Source organism: Rhinopithecus bieti, unplaced genomic scaffold (assembly GCF_001698545.2).
Source record: "Rhinopithecus bieti isolate Rb0 unplaced genomic scaffold, ASM169854v2 scaffold_10181, whole genome shotgun sequence".
Lineage (NCBI taxonomy): Eukaryota > Metazoa > Chordata > Mammalia > Primates > Cercopithecidae > Rhinopithecus > Rhinopithecus bieti.
The window spans coordinates 1,029,329-1,049,649 of NW_016806624.1; the positions used below are offsets into that span (position 1 = coordinate 1,029,329).

The window sequence follows — 20,321 nt, forward strand, 5'->3', positions numbered from 1 at the left end:
TATATATATATATATACGTATATATATATATACGTATATATATATATATATACACATATATATATATATTTTTTTTTTTGAGACAGAGCCTTGCTCTGTCACCCTGGCTATAGTATAGTGGTATGATCTCGGCTCATTGCAACCTCTGCCTTCTGAGTTCAAGTGATTCTCATGTCTCAACCTCCTGAGTAGCTGGAACTACAGGTGTGCACCACCACCCCCAGCTAATTTTTTCTGTATCTTTAGTAGAGGGTTTCACCATGTTGGCTAAACTGGTCTCGAGCTCCTGACCTTAGGTGATCCTCCCGCCTCAGCCCCACAAAGTGCTGGGATTACAGGTGTGAGCCACCAGGCCTGGCCTATGCGGACATATTATATGTCTTTATTATAACTCTTTTTGTGTTGTACTTATGAAAGTCAATTCATTCTGCTTCCTAAGCACGTCTCAAACCTAATTCTACCTGTTTATCCGGCACCCTTGTTCGGATCAACATCAGTTCTCAGTTGGTAATGATCTTCTGACTACTCCCCTGGCTCCATTCTCTTCCTACTTCAGTATCTCCACCATGGAGTTACTATAATTACTTGTCTAATAGACAGATCAATTCCATATTCCCTGACTCAGAAATCTTCAGTTGCTCTTACTTACAAATCTTCCCTGTTTCTATGCTGCCAAGAGGACTGATATTCATATTTACCTTTATTAATTATCTTGTACTTAACTCTTTCCAACTACCTTTCCAGATTTTTTCTCCAGCAACTATCCTCATCTATTTTATACTCTAGTGACATTTTCTTGGACACATATCATGGTGCACTTATTAGAATATATGTCATAACAGACACATAAATTTATTTTCTTAGTAATATTCAACCTAAACTTCTCGTTACTTGTGAAGAAAGGTTAAAATGTATATGTAATCTGTATTACACATACATTGTATAAATACACACACACACATATAGGGTATGTAGTGGGTATATCCTTTTCAGAAAACATTTTATAATAAAAGTGTGTTTTAGATCACATTGCTAGCACTAAGCATGGCTATATAACACAGGAAAAAAATGACAAAGAAAATATTTTTAAAGTGAAGGAGGCCACAATAAAGAAAAACCATAATCCTTAAATATATCTATGGTTTTCAAAAGGTGTTTTGAAACACACATACAAACGACTACAAATTGTATGTGTGTTAAATTATCTTTTATTAATATTAATAGGAAAAAGGACTTCTGTATTTGGCCTATAACCTAAAACTCAACTGATCATAGCTATCTTCTTATAATTCTCTTTTGGATTCAGCATAGTGAGGTAGGATGAACACTAGCATATTAAAAGGTAGGTTCTGCTAACAATTCCAACACTGATAAACTGTGTGACCTTTAGCAGGTTGTTTACCTTTGCTAAATCTGTTTTCTAATTTATAAAGTAAGAATTGATATGTAATATATTCGGCTCAAAGAGAAATTGAAACGTGTGATAACAGGTGAGAGTATGTGACTACATTTAAAGAGATTTAGACATGTATTGTATCACTGAAGTATTCTTTATTCCTTAGTCTCTTTAATTTTAATCCTAAATTTATTTAGAGGATCTGGCCTATCCTGATGGAAGGCATATGTTGATAAGGCTAAGAAATGGCCAAACAAGGAAATAAGGGATGTGTTGGGGTTTTTTTTTTTTTTTTTTAATTTATGTTTTCTATGTTTCTTCCTCATTAAAACAGTTTTGGTATGAACCATGATGGAATTGGAAATTCTTGTGGGACGAAAGGTCATGAAGCAGCAAAACTTATGGCAGCTCACATTACTGCAAATACCAATCCTTTTTCCTGGTCTGCGTGCAGTCGAGACTACATCACCAGCTTTCTAGAGTAAGTAATCTCTGGAGAGTGATGATAAATTGCTCCAGAAGTAAGCCACTGGTAGAAGCCTAATATGTAGTGCTTTCAACTTTGCATAATGGGTAACTTTTATAGGGCCTACTGATGTTTCAACTATTTCTTAAATACTTTAATATATCATTGTGGCAATTTTTTTCTTCATATAGAATTTATAGAATAGAGGAAGTGGAGCAAGGATATAAGTGGGACTGATGGTGTGAGTGTTACAATTGTTTAATAAATGGGAGACAATTTCAGAAAGCATTCAGATTTGCATGATTTAATAGCACATAGGCCAAACTTATGTTCAGTGATTACATATTTTATTTTGTTGGTGAAAAAACTGAGTTCTATAGGAGAGCCAAAGTATCTAATAGTAACATACAACAACAAAAAATAACCAAACACCGAGGAAATGAACACTTTGAGAAAAATATTTGTTTTGAAAATGTATTAAGCGATCAATTTTCTGCAGTTTGAGAACTTTTTGATCCTTTAATGTATATTCCAAGAGTCTGGTTATTGAAATGTGAGGAATACAAATTAGCTCAGGTATAAGCATGTTAAGGAAATCAGATATTCTTCCACATCTCACTTGCATAGGGCTTGAGGATTGTACTTTGGAAACTGATAGACTTGGGTCTCACTTCTAAGTGCGTGTTCCTTAACTTTTCTAATCTTCAGTGTCCTAAGTTGTTAAATGAAGTTAAGTCATACTGTTTATGTCATCAGGTGTTATATATGTAATTATGTGTCATGCTATAATGTATATAAAATACATAACAGACATTCTTTAAATGGTAAATATTATTTTAAATAATATCAAGATTTCAGTGCTGTATTGCTTTACCATGATTTTTAACTGTTTTGTGCCATTTTTTTTTTCCTTGGGGAAGAGAAATTAAATACTCTGTGAAAAGTAAGGTATACATAAAGTACAGATCAGCAGTGGAAATTCTTCTTAAAATTGGCTCTGTTTATATTAAAACAATTATATTGTAAAATTTTAAAATTCAAACAGGTTACATATGGTAACATTATTTATTAAAATTTCCTTCATATCTACTAATAGCCAGAGCATGTATTTTGAAAACTATGATTAGATATTTTTAAAAGGTCACAAACAAGAGACTTTAAATTACCTAGCACAATGCTTTATTAAAAAACAAATCAAAAGATAAATGTTTAAAATGAACTCTTTTAAATTAATGTAATAATAAAGTTGAAGGAATTTGAAATTTATTTCAGAAGGTGGTTCTTCTGATAACCATATTATAACCTAATAAATTTTAATCTTAGTAACAGAAGAATGTAAGGTTATGCTTGCCTACGGTGAAAACTGATTGAAGTGCTATAAAGGTAGACCACAGAGCATTTGTAAGATATCTTTTGGTTGTTCTTAATACAAAGCACTAGCAATATCACTTTCTAAGATGTTTTTAATGAGATCATTTACCTAAATTTTAAACATTTTTGAAGATCTGCTCTCCCTAGACATCAAGTCAGATCTGGAATTTCTCCCTTGACTTGGCTTATGTTTTTATAATGCAGTATTAATGTCCATCACCAGAAAGACAAACTGTGTAACATGCTCAGGATTCCTGTGCATTTCTGATGGTTGCTCTTGTTGTTTTTGTTGTTGTTGCTGTTGTTGTTATTGCTTTTGTACCATTTTCTTTTCTCCTTTATCTTGTTTCTGTCCCATTGGCTGTATTGCACAGCTCATTTGCTAGTACCATCTCTGTATATTAAATACAAGGACCAGTTGTGATCTCCTGTCAGATCTTGTCTACTTGAAACCATATTGAGGCTAAGACACTCCAAAAGGGAATCCTTAAATTGCTGGTAAAATACAGTTTAAAAATCACCACTGGTTTGGTGAGGGACATAAAAGTATTACTAGTTTCAATAAAGTGTTCCATTGAATTGATTAAAAGAATTGATCCAAAAAGCATTATTTAAGCCTTATTGCCTCTTTGCATTTTGTATGTGTAAGCATGATTAGTGTTGACAGGGTTCTAATGGGCTTATTTATCCTGTATTTTATAAAAATATTTCCATGTACATCCTCATGGGAATGCTCACAAAGTTAAAACTATTAATGAAAGATAGATGTGAAGCACAATGGGTAGAGACTTGGGGAAAACTTGGCTTTCCCTCCTGTTTAATAATAAAACTAAACAAATCTGATTATAATCTGACCAAGCAATAAAGGGTTTTTAAACACAAGGCTCTTTAAAAAGGTCAGTTCACCGGAGCACAAAGACATAACAGTAACTTTCTTGAATTTCTTTGTTCCTTTTTATTAATGCAGTGAACTTAATTGCTTTAACAGCTATGCGTGATATTTTTTAAAATCCAGTGCTATTTTGATCAGGGATTGAGGTTACATTTATGTTTTATAGTTGGCTCAAAAAGGCTCATAACATTTTATTTTAGCTTCTCTTAAGAAAAAGAATCTTGAAAGATGAATTGTTTAGGAACTGCAGCCCAGCCAACAAAACGCATACCTTTCTCTACTTAGTAGCTGTATAGGCCAAAGATGATGGTGGATTTTAACAATGAGCTTTCTATGATTTATAGAGATTCATTATTCACTATGTTCAACTGAAAACGATTCCATGGCCAATAGAATACAAAGTCTCTCGTGTCATTCTAAAACACTGGGTGCTACTGATCAATCAGGAGATGGTGTTTACCAACTCCCAATATTTTTTTTCAGATTTCTTAAACTCGGTGATTCAATAAGTGGTTCATGAATCGCCCAGAAGCCGTCCTGATTAAATAATAAAGAACCCATTTCCGTTAAAATGGACGTGTTATGCCAGCTTCTGATGTTTTCCGGCGACGGCTTTGCAGGTAGTGTCTTTCCTATCTGCCTGCGGGACTGATTTATTTATTTATTTAGAATATAGAGAAAGGTGAACCTGGTATTATGGCTCACACTCATTGATGACTATGGGCTAATTTACCAGGCAGTGGTAGACAGCCAGAAGCAATTTAAGTCAGTTTTTCGTACATTTTCCACCACTTAGCAATAGTACAGAATAATTTCATATAGTTTTCAAAAATTATGGGGGCTCTGTGAATCAACTCTTGCTCTATTAAAATTAAAGCCTGTTAACTTGTTTGAACTGTCAAAGATCCATAGCAAAATTTCCTACAGTTCCAAATTAAATACAGAGTAGACATTTTCACAGACAGGATGGAAGCTGAACGTATTAAAAGAAGCAATGTTACGGTCAGAGTTGACCTAGGAGGAAAGGTGACTGTGGAGCTACAAGAGAAGTGATATAAGATGAGCAAGATGACCAAAGCACTCACATTTCCTCTCTAGCAATGACTTTCGAAGGTCAACATCAGGCTGTTATATAAAAAACAATCTTTATAGATGGGACCTTTTTTAATAAATGTAGAATCTAAGAGCTTGGCAAAACAGGTTTCTCCTCCTTCTGTTTATCTGATACATTTGGGGAACCTTGCTCTAATCATAATAACTTTGATAAGTCATAATTATATATAGGGGGAAAAGGGTAAACCACTCTCAATACAGTATTTGTGTCTTGAAAGCTTCAAGCTCAGTTATATTAAGGGTGAGAGAGAAAGATTTGCCTTAGAAGGCAGTACGTTGTTAGCTTCATTGAGAAGACTGACAAAGCAGTTTATGAGAATATAATAAGTAAGATGGTTGACTTACTATAGATGATATCAACCCAATTCTGTTTTGCTTAATTTATGTGAATCAGCACAACTTAGTGGAATAAAAATAGGAGGTGGCATTAAGTGTTAACTTTTTGTTGTTGTTGTTAAGAGACTGTTAAGATATGTACAGGGTTATAGAGAAAGATTTATTTTTTAGATTGACCCACTGTATTATGGACTAAAAGTTTCTGTTTTATGGTATAACTGTTTTAGTGAAAATACATCTAAAATCACAATTAGGAGTATATCCTAACGTGTTCTGGAAACAAAGCCATGAGTGCATATTTTACATAGGGATCTGTAAATTTTTGCTGAAGACTGAACTCTAACTCATATTCCTATATTCAAGGCTAATTTTTGGACTATGCAAATAAGACCTCTCTAAATTAGAAGTAGAATTCATAAAATATGACTTTCTCATCATGCTGCAAACATTTTGGGAAATGTAAATATACTTTGATTTACTATGAATTTCATAATCACAGGAGAAGTATATTCTGAAACTAATACATTTTTTTTTGCTTAGTCTTAGAAGCATAAACAAAAATAGAGGCTAGGAATTCAGTAATCATCTGTGTTGCTGTAGATATTAAGGAATTTGAAATTTATTTCAGAAGGTGGTTCTTCTGATAACCATATTATAACCTAATAAATTTTAATCTTAGTAACAGAAGAATGTAAGGTTATGCTTGCCTACGGTGAAAACTGATTGAAGTGCTATAAAGGTAGACCACAGAGCATTTGTAAGATATCTTTTGGTTGTTCTTAATACAAAGCACTAGCAATATCACTTTCTAAGATGTTTTAATGAGATCATTTACCTAAATTTTAAACATTTTGAAGATCTGCTCTCCCTAGACATCAAGTCAGATCTGGAATTTCTCCCTTGACTTGGCTTATGTTTTATAATGCAGTATTAATGTCCATCACCAGAAAGACAAACTGTGTAACATGCTCAGGATTCCTGTGCATTTCTGATGGTTGCTCTTGTTGTTTTGTTGTTGTTGCTGTTGTTGTTATTGCTTTTGTACCATTTTCTTTTCTCCTTTATCTTGTTTCTGTCCCATTGGCTGTATTGCACAGCTCATTTGCTAGTACCATCTCTGTATATTAAATACAAGGACCAGTTGTGATCTCCTGTCAGATCTTGTCTACTTGAAACCATATTGAGGCTAAGACACTCCAAAAGGGAATCCTTAAATTGCTGGTAAAATACAGTTTAAAATCACCACTGGTTTGGTGAGGGACATAAAAGTATTACTAGTTTCAATAAAGTGTTCCATTGAATTGATTAAAAGAATTGATCCAAAAGCATTATTTAAGCCTTATTGCCTCTTTGCATTTTGTATGTGTAAGCATGATTAGTGTTGACAGGGTTCTAATGGGCTTATTTATCCTGTATTTTATAAAATATTTCCATGTACATCCTCATGGGAATGCTCACAAAGTTAAAACTATTAATGAAAGATAGATGTGAAGCACAATGGGTAGAGACTTGGGGAAAACTTGGCTTTCCCTCCTGTTTAATAATAAAACTAAACAAATCTGATTATAATCTGACCAAGCAATAAAGGGTTTTAAACACAAGGCTCTTTAAAAGGTCAGTTCACCGGAGCACAAAGACATAACAGTAACTTTCTTGAATTTCTTTGTTCCTTTTATTAATGCAGTGAACTTAATTGCTTTAACAGCTATGCGTGATATTTTTTAAAATCCAGTGCTATTTTGATCAGGGATTGAGGTTACATTTATGTTTTATAGTTGGCTCAAAAGGCTCATAACATTTTATTTTAGCTTCTCTTAAGAAAAGAATCTTGAAAGATGAATTGTTTAGGAACTGCAGCCCAGCCAACAAAACGCATACCTTTCTCTACTTAGTAGCTGTATAGGCCAAAGATGATGGTGGATTTTAACAATGAGCTTTCTATGATTTATAGAGATTCATTATTCACTATGTTCAACTGAAAACGATTCCATGGCCAATAGAATACAAAGTCTCTCGTGTCATTCTAAAACACTGGGTGCTACTGATCAATCAGGAGATGGTGTTTACCAACTCCCAATATTTTTTTTCAGATTTCTTAAACTCGGTGATTCAATAAGTGGTTCATGAATCGCCCAGAAGCCGTCCTGATTAAATAATAAAGAACCCATTTCCGTTAAAATGGACGTGTTATGCCAGCTTCTGATGTTTTCCGGCGACGGCTTTGCAGGTAGTGTCTTTCCTATCTGCCTGCGGGACTGATTTATTTATTTATTTAGAATATAGAGAAAGGTGAACCTGGTATTATGGCTCACACTCATTGATGACTATGGGCTAATTTACCAGGCAGTGGTAGACAGCCAGAAGCAATTTAAGTCAGTTTTCGTACATTTTCCACCACTTAGCAATAGTACAGAATAATTTCATATAGTTTTCAAAATTATGGGGCTCTGTGAATCAACTCTTGCTCTATTAAAATTAAAGCCTGTTAACTTGTTTGAACTGTCAAAGATCCATAGCAAAATTTCCTACAGTTCCAAATTAAATACAGAGTAGACATTTTCACAGACAGGATGGAAGCTGAACGTATTAAAAGAAGCAATGTTACGGTCAGAGTTGACCTAGGAGGAAAGGTGACTGTGGAGCTACAAGAGAAGTGATATAAGATGAGCAAGATGACCAAAGCACTCACATTTCCTCTCTAGCAATGACTTTCGAAGGTCAACATCAGGCTGTTATATAAAAAACAATCTTTATAGATGGGACCTTTTTTAATAAATGTAGAATCTAAGAGCTTGGCAAAACAGGTTTCTCCTCCTTCTGTTTATCTGATACATTTGGGGAACCTTGCTCTAATCATAATAACTTTGATAAGTCATAATTATATATAGGGGAAAAGGGTAAACCACTCTCAATACAGTATTTGTGTCTTGAAAGCTTCAAGCTCAGTTATATTAAGGGTGAGAGAGAAAGATTTGCCTTAGAAGGCAGTACGTTGTTAGCTTCATTGAGAAGACTGACAAAGCAGTTTATGAGAATATAATAAGTAAGATGGTTGACTTACTATAGATGATATCAACCCAATTCTGTTTTGCTTAATTTATGTGAATCAGCACAACTTAGTGGAATAAAATAGGAGGTGGCATTAAGTGTTAACTTTTGTTGTTGTTGTTAAGAGACTGTTAAGATATGTACAGGGTTATAGAGAAAGATTTATTTTTTAGATTGACCCACTGTATTATGGACTAAAAGTTTCTGTTTTATGGTATAACTGTTTTAGTGAAAATACATCTAAAATCACAATTAGGAGTATATCCTAACGTGTTCTGGAAACAAAGCCATGAGTGCATATTTTACATAGGGATCTGTAAATTTTGCTGAAGACTGAACTCTAACTCATATTCCTATATTCAAGGCTAATTTTGGACTATGCAAATAAGACCTCTCTAAATTAGAAGTAGAATTCATAAAATATGACTTTCTCATCATGCTGCAAACATTTTGGGAAATGTAAATATACTTTGATTTACTATGAATTTCATAATCACAGGAGAAGTATATTCTGAAACTAATACATTTTTTTTTGCTTAGTCTTAGAAGCATAAACAAAAATAGAGGCTAGGAATTCAGTAATCATCTGTGTTGCTGTAGATATTAACCAGAGTTTGGCTTTTTAGTTGTGATTATATGCTGCTAGGAAAATAATCACAGGTCTACTTTTTATATGTACAATTTTGCTCTGACAAGTATATGTTTAATAATAAGTTGTAACTACATATCATAGATGGAGACTATTCTACATTTGATAATGAGTGAGGTTCATGTTTTCTGACTGGAAAAATTTGCATATTACACCAACATACAAACCATCTATGTTTAAAATTATTATTTGATGAGAAGATTTGTATATAGTATCACTACAGTACTATTATAATTTTGATAGTAGCATATAACACTGGACATTGTAAGAATTGTATGGTTATATCTCCATTAGCTAGAACCCTAGATTAAATAAAAATTTCCCATAAATTTCAATTTTTTAAAAAAATGAGATAATTATAAAATATAAGACAACTTATATCTAATATTTTATGAAAGGAAATATTAGGTTGGCACAAAAGTAATTGTGGTTTTTGCCATTAAAGTAATTGCAAAGCCACAATTACTTTTGCACCAACCTAATAGATTTACACATTTATACCAGGAAACATACAAAAAGTGTTCATATCAGCATAATTTGCAATTCTTAGAAATTGGAAATAATCCAGATATTTATTAGTAGAGGAATTATAAATAATTGTGACATACTTATAAATGGAATATTAAAGAACAATAAAAATGAACTGGCTACAATTACATTTACACACATCAACATAAAAGTATCTCATATTCACGATATTGAGCAAAAGAATAAAGTCACAAAAGACTACCCACAGTATGACTACTTTTATATAGAGTCTCAAAACAGGCAGATGAATAATAATTAGACAGTAAAATTATTAAGCAAAGCAAGGAAATTATTATTATAAAAAGTCAGAATAGTAGTTACCTTTGGGGGTGGGGGTAAATGAGGGATATTACTGGAATAAAGCACTTGAGAATTTTCATAGGGAAAAAAAAATAAGGAAAAGCGCTCCCAGGGTTAAATATACATTGCTCGCATCTATGTGTCTTCCACCTCTGTACCTGTATCTGTAATATTTCATAATGGTAATTGATGACTCAGAGGCATGAAAATATCCAGAATTATTATTTTAAGAATTAATTAGTAACTAATAATTGTTGTCTATAGACTTTAGTTACTTGAACATAGCAGGAAAGTAGCAGACAAATTTTGGTTAACATAGTGCAAAAAGCATTTTTCTTGCTTAACCCTTAGTTAAGAATTCAAATATAGGCTGGATGCAGTGGTTCATGCCTATAATCCCAGCACTTTGGGAGGCTAAGGCAGGAAGATCTCTTGAGGCCAGGAGTTCTAGACCAGCCTGGGCAAGATGGTGAGACTCAGTACCTACAAAAGATACAAAAATTAGCCAGGCATGGTGGCACATGCCTCTGGTCCTAGCTCCTCGGGAGGCTGAGGTGGGAGGATCACTTGAGCCCAGTAGTTCAAGGCTGAAGTTAGCTGTGATCATGTCACTTCATTCCAGCCTGAGTGACACAGTGAGACCCCATCTTAAAAAAAAATAAAAGAATTAAAACAGGAAAACGATCCCATCCCTCACATATTTAAATCAAGGTTTTACTGTATATACCAGATATGGTTGCTAGAAGGAAAATGTACTACACATGTAGTAAACATGCATAGAAATGTACAGACAATTTAAATCCACCTTGCAGATATATCCCCACATTTGCTTTACTGGCAGACACTTGACTTGTAAGCCTTGCTAATTTGTACAAATATAACCAAATCCATTTAAAAAGTCCTTTGTTTATTCCATGTTTCTAAATACTGGTTCATTTTTAAAGATCCATGTGGTTTTCCTTTATATTTTATTTCATATGGTGTTTTATTCTTCTGTAAAAATATACTGGAAAAGGAGAACAAGACTTGTCTAGACCACATTAATACAAAGCAATAGGTGCTTCCAAAGAACTAAAACAAAAATACACGTTTGGGATAAACTTTCTTAGAAGAGTTTTGACCACAGGTGCGTGCAGTTCATGGCATTCTTGGTGGTGTGAGGGCCATTGCAGTTGTCCTCTGGTTTGGTAGTTTTTAAAGAACATGAACCATGATTAGAAGCCCACTAATATTAATATATTGAAACAATAATTTTAGAAGCAATTATTCTTGCTTCCTTCTGGGTTCAGTCAGTTTCCAATTTGCCATCAGAAAAGAGTTTTTTCCTCAGGATATCTATTCTTAAACTCTTCTTTGGAGTCCACACAGTTCTTCCTCTGATTCTGGGTTAATTTTATGTATTACTAAAAGTAATTATTTTACAATTTAAATAAAATAAGTTGGTGTCACCAAAAGCTGGTGTCACTTAGGTGAATATATCCTACACTTTTTTGGTTATGTCATTGTAAATATTTTTTGCCTATTGGATACCTACTTCAGTACACAATTTAAAATAAATATTTTCTATAAAAAAGATTTATAGTAGTGCTTAACTTGTTATTTTATTTTTATTACATATTTAATTCATTTCAAAAGATGTTTATAATTTTATTGTCAATAGAAATGAAACAGATATTTTAGAAGAAAGTTGGGGAATTAAACTACTAATTCAGTTATCTCACCAATATCCATATTATCAAAATGGTTCTTTTCCCATTATGCTATTCAAATATGACCTCTTTGTCATTAACCTTAATATATAATTTAAAATTTACTAGTAGCATTACATTTGCCTAAAGTTTGCATATCCTTATAGATTAAAGATATATTACTTAATAAAACCAAAAAAGCATTCTATTCAAAAAATTCATCTAGAGGTAATTTTTCTTGCTGAGGTACATGTTAATTTCTAAAAGTATAATAAAAAGGAAATAAAAAAGTGTTCTGTTATGAAAACTGGATAGCTGGGTGAAAAAAGATTGTTCTTTGTTAGTTAGATACCTTGAGCAGTGACAAACGAAATGATTGTAGTAGCCAATGGTAAAATCCATCTGTATTAGTACCATACTTAATATTCCATCTAAATATTTCTTATTGATTAAAAAATTAGGAGGGCATGAAAGAAAGGAGAAGGATATAAAGAAGACAGTAATCTGTCTCTTTCGTCTTTAACTCTATATCACCTTAGGAATAGTATGGTTCAGTTTTTAAAAGGTATTAATTTGCTGCTGTGTGTGAACATACCTTTTTATATAACAAATTGACTTTGACATGTTAAGAATATAAGAAACTTTTAAGTGAATAGGAAAGTGATTGTTATGCATAGTTCTTTCTTAGTTATCTATAAATGAAAAAATTGTACTGTCCTAAATAACAGTTGAGGAACTTCTACTTGTGAAATTATTTTCCTTTGGCAAAGTGGATGGAAAAGATTTGGGAAAAAAAAAAAAAAAAACACAAGTGCTGGCACAATGGACAGGAATGTTGGAAAAAATTTTTAAATGTTGGCATAGGAATTCTTTAAAAATTCTAACTTACTCACATGTGAAATGAAAGTAAAAAAGCATCTGTCCTATTTTATGCACACTGACTAAATAAAAATGAGCAATTATATTTAGCAAAGTTTAAAGCTCTTTAAACTAAGGTATTCTGTCTGGGTTTTGGCGACCTTTATGTTATTTGTTCCACTGAATTAAAATATTATGTTTGAGTGCAGGCATAGCTTGAAACGTAGAAATTATACAAAGAAGAGAACATTCTCTTTTCCAATTCTGATGATCCTAGATGAAATATGAAATTTTTGAGAGACTAAACACTTCTAATATATTTGAGAGGAAAACTTTGGTCCTTGGCCTCATCTGTCATTCAACCCATTTATTAGTGAAATATTTCAAGAACCTATGGACATGCCTTAACACAACATCTATTGTTCTGCCCAAGGTGGAACTATATAAATTAGGTCTTTAAGGATTATAACCATAATTATTTTTTAAAAATTTTCTGCATTTCATGTTTTTAATTCTACTACCAGATGTGGTTATATTTTGAATGAAAACAAGCAAGAAGCTTAGAGCAATATGAAATTCTGTTTTGATTCCTTGAGAAATTAGTTTAAATCAAGGCCAACATGACATTTTCAGATTGTTGTCTAAAATGATTTTATTGTGTCTTGGTGCTGAAATGAATTATTTGGAGCTCTTATTCAGGTTTCAGTAAAGATATTCTGTTCTGTCATGTGATTATTTATTGGGAGAATGTATTGTTTTTCATGCATCAAGTTATTAAAACAAAGCTCAACACATGGTTTCATAATTGTGCCTGAAATAGTCCATAGAGTACCTAATTTCCTTTGATCCTTTATGTTGAACAGTTCAGGCCGTGGTACTTGCCTTGATAATGAGCCTCCCAAGCGTGACTTTCTTTATCCAGCTGTGGCCCCAGGTCAGGTGTATGATGCTGATGAGCAATGTCGTTTCCAGTATGGAGCAACCTCCCGCCAATGTAAATATGGGGTAAGAAGTCTTCATCCTTATGTTTCGTCATTTATATGTGTTCTTCCATGACACAGATGTTAAGATGGAATTATGATGAATGTCATTTCCCTCTAGCAATATCTTTAATTTAAATATAGCTTTTGACACTGCAGTTTTTCTGATATCATATTTATAATATTTTTTCTAAATGTTTCAATAATCCTAAGTTAAGCACATTACAGATTTCTTGTGAGGGATGCAGGTAGAATTTTAGTAATTCTTAATGTGTTTTTTCTTTAAATCTTAAATTTATGATGCCGACTTTATTTTGTCTTTTGAAATATTATGGCTTTAAAATCCCTCTACATGCCTCTTTTCTGATACTCTTATAATTGAGCTAAAGGAAATTTTTACATTAGCTAGACGGCTTTACNTCACATGTGAAATGAAAGTAAAAAAGCATCTGTCCTATTTTATGCACACTGACTAAATAAAAATGAGCAATTATATTTAGCAAAGTTTAAAGCTCTTTAAACTAAGGTATTCTGTCTGGGTTTTGGCGACCTTTATGTTATTGTTCCACTGAATTAAAATATTATGTTTGAGTGCAGGCATAGCTTGAAACGTAGAAATTATACAAAGAAGAGAACATTCTCTTTTCCAATTCTGATGATCCTAGATGAAATATGAAATTTTGAGAGACTAAACACTTCTAATATATTTGAGAGGAAAACTTTGGTCCTTGGCCTCATCTGTCATTCAACCCATTTATTAGTGAAATATTTCAAGAACCTATGGACATGCCTTAACACAACATCTATTGTTCTGCCCAAGGTGGAACTATATAAATTAGGTCTTTAAGGATTATAACCATAATTATTTTTTAAAATTTTCTGCATTTCATGTTTTAATTCTACTACCAGATGTGGTTATATTTTGAATGAAAACAAGCAAGAAGCTTAGAGCAATATGAAATTCTGTTTTGATTCCTTGAGAAATTAGTTTAAATCAAGGCCAACATGACATTTTCAGATTGTTGTCTAAAATGATTTTATTGTGTCTTGGTGCTGAAATGAATTATTTGGAGCTCTTATTCAGGTTTCAGTAAAGATATTCTGTTCTGTCATGTGATTATTTATTGGGAGAATGTATTGTTTTCATGCATCAAGTTATTAAAACAAAGCTCAACACATGGTTTCATAATTGTGCCTGAAATAGTCCATAGAGTACCTAATTTCCTTTGATCCTTTATGTTGAACAGTTCAGGCCGTGGTACTTGCCTTGATAATGAGCCTCCCAAGCGTGACTTTCTTTATCCAGCTGTGGCCCCAGGTCAGGTGTATGATGCTGATGAGCAATGTCGTTTCCAGTATGGAGCAACCTCCCGCCAATGTAAATATGGGGTAAGAAGTCTTCATCCTTATGTTTCGTCATTTATATGTGTTCTTCCATGACACAGATGTTAAGATGGAATTATGATGAATGTCATTTCCCTCTAGCAATATCTTTAATTTAAATATAGCTTTTGACACTGCAGTTTTCTGATATCATATTTATAATATTTTTTCTAAATGTTTCAATAATCCTAAGTTAAGCACATTACAGATTTCTTGTGAGGGATGCAGGTAGAATTTTAGTAATTCTTAATGTGTTTTTTCTTTAAATCTTAAATTTATGATGCCGACTTTATTTTGTCTTTTGAAATATTATGGCTTTAAAATCCCTCTACATGCCTCTTTTCTGATACTCTTATAATTGAGCTAAAGGAAATTTTTACATTAGCTAGACGGCTTTACTTTTATTCATACTTGATAGTACTAAGTCACTTCATGTTGCTTCATCCACTGCCCACATTCCAACACCACAACCAAGCAGGAACAAGATGACATTAGCTCAAGTAGTGAAACAAGGAAAATTGCTATGGAAGAAAAAAATGTAGGCATCATAATTTACTCTGCATGTCTGCCTTAAAAATAAGTCACAGTGTCTACATCACAAAATGAATACAAATTCTTTTTAAGTTTCACAGAGCAAGATTTTAGTGGACATGTTCATATTAAGAACACAATATAAGCATAGTGAATGAAAAAATGGGTTTTTAATATGTCAAATTGCTTACCAAAAAAATTCAGATTTAAAAAATAAGTTGAAAGCCTTGATTTCTTTTCTTTTCCTTTTTCCTTTTTCCTTTTTTTTTTTTTTTTTTTTTTTTGAGACAGAATCTGTGGCTCTGTCGCCCAGGCTGAAATTCAGGGGTGCAGTCTTGGCTCACTGCAACCTCTGTCTCCTGGGTTCAAGCGATTCTCCTGCCTCAGCCTCCTGAGTAGCTGGGAATACAGGTGTGCACCATCATGCCCAGCTAATTTTTGTATTTTTAGTGGAGATGGGATTTTGCCATGTTGGCCAGGCTGGTCTCAAACTCCTGGCCTCAAGTGATCCACCCACCTTGGCCTCCCAAAGAGCTAGGATTATAGGCGTGAGCCACCGTGCCCGGCCTGATTTCTATTTTTATGCAAATAGTCTTTTAAATCCTGTTTTAGAAATAATAATAATTAAGTGTTAGGGTGGTATTGTACTGTATCATTGTACTGTATGTATTCTCTTTGGGTACAGAATAAAGGGAAGTGTTTTCTTAAATATCTCTTGGGTGACAAGTATATTATTGTTATTCTTGTTAGGCTTTAGCAGCATATTTCTGCACTAGATTTAAAGATTGTGTGTGATTATATGGATACGTAGAACCTTGTGTAAAACTTTGGCTTATCTTTAATCTTATTTTGTGTGGTTCTAGTTTCTTTTGTTCTTAGGTTGTTTGTTTCAATAAAAATCAGTCAAACTTTAACCACAGTCTTTCTATATGTACTTATGGATTAATACATTGAAATTCATGATCAAATGAACTTAGAAAATTTCTGTTAGATTATTCATATCCATGTCTCTCATTTCTTTGTTAGCAAGTGAAATAATCTGTATTTTTGTTTTCTATTGGAAACTGGATTTTAACTCCACTTGCAAATTTCTACATGAGATAATTTATATTATCAGTTTTGTAGAATCTATGGCTACAGGATATGGTCTTTTTCTCTCTCAAATAAATTAATAAAAAATTGACTCAATTCTTCTTGCTATATCTATATATCTAATTCAGTTCAGACTAATTGATTTGAAATGAGATAAACAATACAAAATTACATATTTTTACTTTATGTTCCTGATATTCTGCTTTTACATTCTTTTTAAATTGAGATGGAGTTTTGCTCTGTCACCCAGGCTGGAGTGCAGTGGCACAATTTTGGCTCACTACAACCTCCACCTCCTGGGTTCAAGAGAGTCTCTCACCTCAGCCTCTGAGTAGCTGGGATTACAGGCATGTGCCACCACACCTGGCTGTTTTGTATTTTTAGTAGAGATGGGGTTTCACCATGTTGGCCAGGCTGGTCTTGAATTCCTAGACCTCAAGTGATCAGCCTGCCTTGGCCTCCCAAAGTGTTGGGATTACCGGCGTGAGCTACTGTGTCTTAATATGTTTTGTTTATAAAGACTTCTGTAATAGGTACAAAATAAAATTGGAAAACTGAGAAAGACATTAGCATCTTACAAACCTATACAGTTTTAAGTATTTTATCATGAATCCTTTTCACTTTGATTTGTAGCAAAATAATGGTTTCCCTAGACTCATATGAAAATGCTTGTGTTATTTTTTTAAGTGCTATATGTTACTAACAAAGTGTATTGAGTCATAACTGATTCTTTACAATCACTCCCACCTCTGAACTTATGTCGGTTTACACAAACCTACACTGGTTTATATCTGGTGAATCCCTAAAGTTTTAACCAATTCTAAATACTACTTTGGAAAACAATAGTGTTTTCAAAGTTCAGAGTCCAGTGGGTAAGCAAATCATACTTCAGATGATAGCTGAAGGGAAAAACAAACCAGCCCTGATTTAGGTAGCTGTCTGAGTGTAGCATGCTGAAATGAACACTAAATACAGTTACTGTAGACTTAGGAGAACACTTTAGAATTTTTGAGAGGGGATACATCTGGTATTGAAAAATCATGAAATGATTCCTCTTTCAACTAGCGGATCTCTCATGATGTCAGGAAAGATTTTAAAGAACTACAGAATGGGCTGGGCGTGGTGGCTCACCCTGTAATCCCAGCACTTTGGGAGGCCGAGGTGGGTGAATCACAAGGTCAGGAGATCGAGACCATCCTGGCTAACATGGTGAAACCTCATCTCTACTAAAAGTACAAAAATTAGCCGGTGTGGTGATGCACGCCTCCCAGCTACTCAGGAGGCTGAGGCAGGGGAATCACTTGAACCCGAGAAGTGGAGTTTGCAGTGAGCCGAGATCGGGCCACTGCACTCCAATCCAGCCTGGGCTACAGAGGGAGACTTAGTCTAAAAGAAAAAAAAAAAAAAAAAAGAACTACCGAAGGATCTATACTGCAGAAGTGATAAGCTTTCCATCTCTTCCACTTGGCCATGAAGTAGAAATTGCTGGGTTACCAGTGATTACATCTGTAGTTAAGAAAAATCTTGGCCGGGCGCGGTGGCTCAAGCCTGTAATCCCAGCACTTTGGGAGGCCGAGACGGGCGGATCACAAGGTCAGGAGATCGAGACCATCCTGGCTAACACGGTGAAACCCAGTCTCTACTAAAAAATACAAAAAAAATCTAGCCGGGCGAGGTGGCAGGCGCCTGTAGTCCCGGCTACTCGGGAGGCTGAGGCAGGAGAATGGCGTAAACCTGGGAGACGGAGATTGCAGTGAGCTGAGATCCGGCCACTGCACTCCAGCCTGGGCGACAGAGCCAGACTCTGTCTCAAAAAAAAAAAAAGAAAAAGAAAAATCTTGCCTGAATTCTTAGTGAGTAGGTTCGTTAATATACATGTTAGTTATGTTTGGAAATTTACATGAAAATTTTTCTGTTTTATTTTACTCATGGCAACATTTTTCATATTATTCTTGCATATCATCTATTCTTATTTTTCAGGTGTTATTGAAATTCCTATAGAAGTTGTGAGGAGGTTGTAATGGCTATGAATACAAAGAACAAAACAGTACAGTACAATATACAGAGTAATATAGTTGTATAATGCAGTAATCTATAAATGGTGTATAGTCTCTGGTATTTATGTAGTGACTTTTTTCTGAGCTACTTCAGACTGAGTTGATAAAAATCATAATTATTGACCAGGCGCAATGGCTCACGCCTGTAATCCCAGCACTTTGGGAGCCCAAAGCAGGTGGATCACCTGAGGTTGGGAGTTTGAGACCAGCCTGACCAATGTGGAGAAACCCTGTCTCTACTAAAAATACAAAATTAGCCAGGCGTGGTGGCACATGCCTGTAATCCCAGCTACTCAGGAGGCTGAGGCTGGAGAATCGCTTGAACCCGAGAGGCGAGGGTTGCAATGAGCTGAGATCGTGCCACTGCACTCCAGCCTGGGCAACAAGAGTGAAACTCCATCTCAAAAAACAAACAAACAAACAAATCATAATTAGTATATAATATTTTATAGATGAGGAAACTAAAAATACAGAATGTGATATACCTACTCCAAAGTAAAATAAATAAAGTCCTAATTGATGTCAGTTCTGTTTTCTATTAGGAGTAGTAATTATGTTAATGAAGCAAAGGTAGCAGATGTATTTTGTTTCACAAGACACTTGTTATTAAATTTTTATCAGGTAATGTCTGTTACTAAAATCTTCTAAAAGTCCCTATCTTGTCCCAGTCTTTTTTTGGGGGGAGGTGGTCAGGAGATCTTCTCTAAAGTCATTTTTTAGGGTCATAAGTTATCAGATGTCTGAAACTCTGAGTCCTGGATTTGAGCGAATTTCTTTTCTTTCACCTTATATAAAAAGATAGGATGTCTTCAAGGTAAAATACAAGTACAGACAAGTAGCCTGAAAAGCTAGATTCTTACTAGATCATCTAAAAATATCTGCTAGCTCTGCTGTAGTTTTCTAAGGGGACTTGGATAATTCCTGGATGAAAATACATTGCAAGTAAAACAACAGTATCAGTATGTCCAAGAAATGTTTCTTTGCCTTTAATTTAGAGTAACAAGCTCTTTCCTGTAAAACTCTGGAGAATCTGTTGTCTCACTTCTCTTCCATTTTCCATTAATCTCCTCTTTTATTAGAAAAGAATACAAAAACTGAATTAACAAAAAGCATATTGCGGTAATAACAATAAGTTTAAACGTAGGAAGGAAGTCACTAATGAACCTATATAATGTAGGGGCCGTAGGTGATCTTTTGACTGCTTCCCAAAAGGCATAGATTAATTTAAAGCTCAGCCTCAGCTTTAGCTCTTTATTTCTTTATTCTGTCACTTAAATCATATCTCAAATATTGTTTTCCAGTACACTTAATGGTTCAGTATAGGTTAACAATATCCAGTACATAATTTACTACTGATTATTAAGAGCTGATTGTTCATCTACAGATAGATCTAAGGCCACAAAATGAAAGAAATTTTATAGACATCATAGCTTGGTTTATTTATGGGAAATTTTTATTGTCTATGAAGTTTGTCATTGTTTACATAGACTTAAGAGTTAGCACATAAATGCAAAATAGGGTGTTGTACATGTTACTGCTTATTTTAAATGTAGAACTGAAGAATCAGTAGATCATATATCCTGAACCATAAATGGGATGATCTAGTACATGGTGTCATGATGGATGGAACAGC

At 33.9% G+C, this 20,321-nt stretch overlaps 1 protein-coding gene across 1 annotated transcript in view; it reads left to right on the plus strand.

Annotated features, from left to right (window-relative positions):
* ADAMTS6 (ADAM metallopeptidase with thrombospondin type 1 motif 6) overlaps positions 1-20,321 on the plus strand; it is a 344,308-nt gene that overhangs the window by 187,878 nt on the left and 136,109 nt on the right. Inside the window, exons 10-11 of the mRNA XM_017877113.1 lie at positions 1,731-1,877; positions 13,509-13,650. Of these exons, the coding sequence (XP_017732602.1) occupies positions 1,731-1,877; positions 13,509-13,650 (289 nt within the window). The remainder of the gene's footprint in view (positions 1-1,730; positions 1,878-13,508; positions 13,651-20,321) is intronic.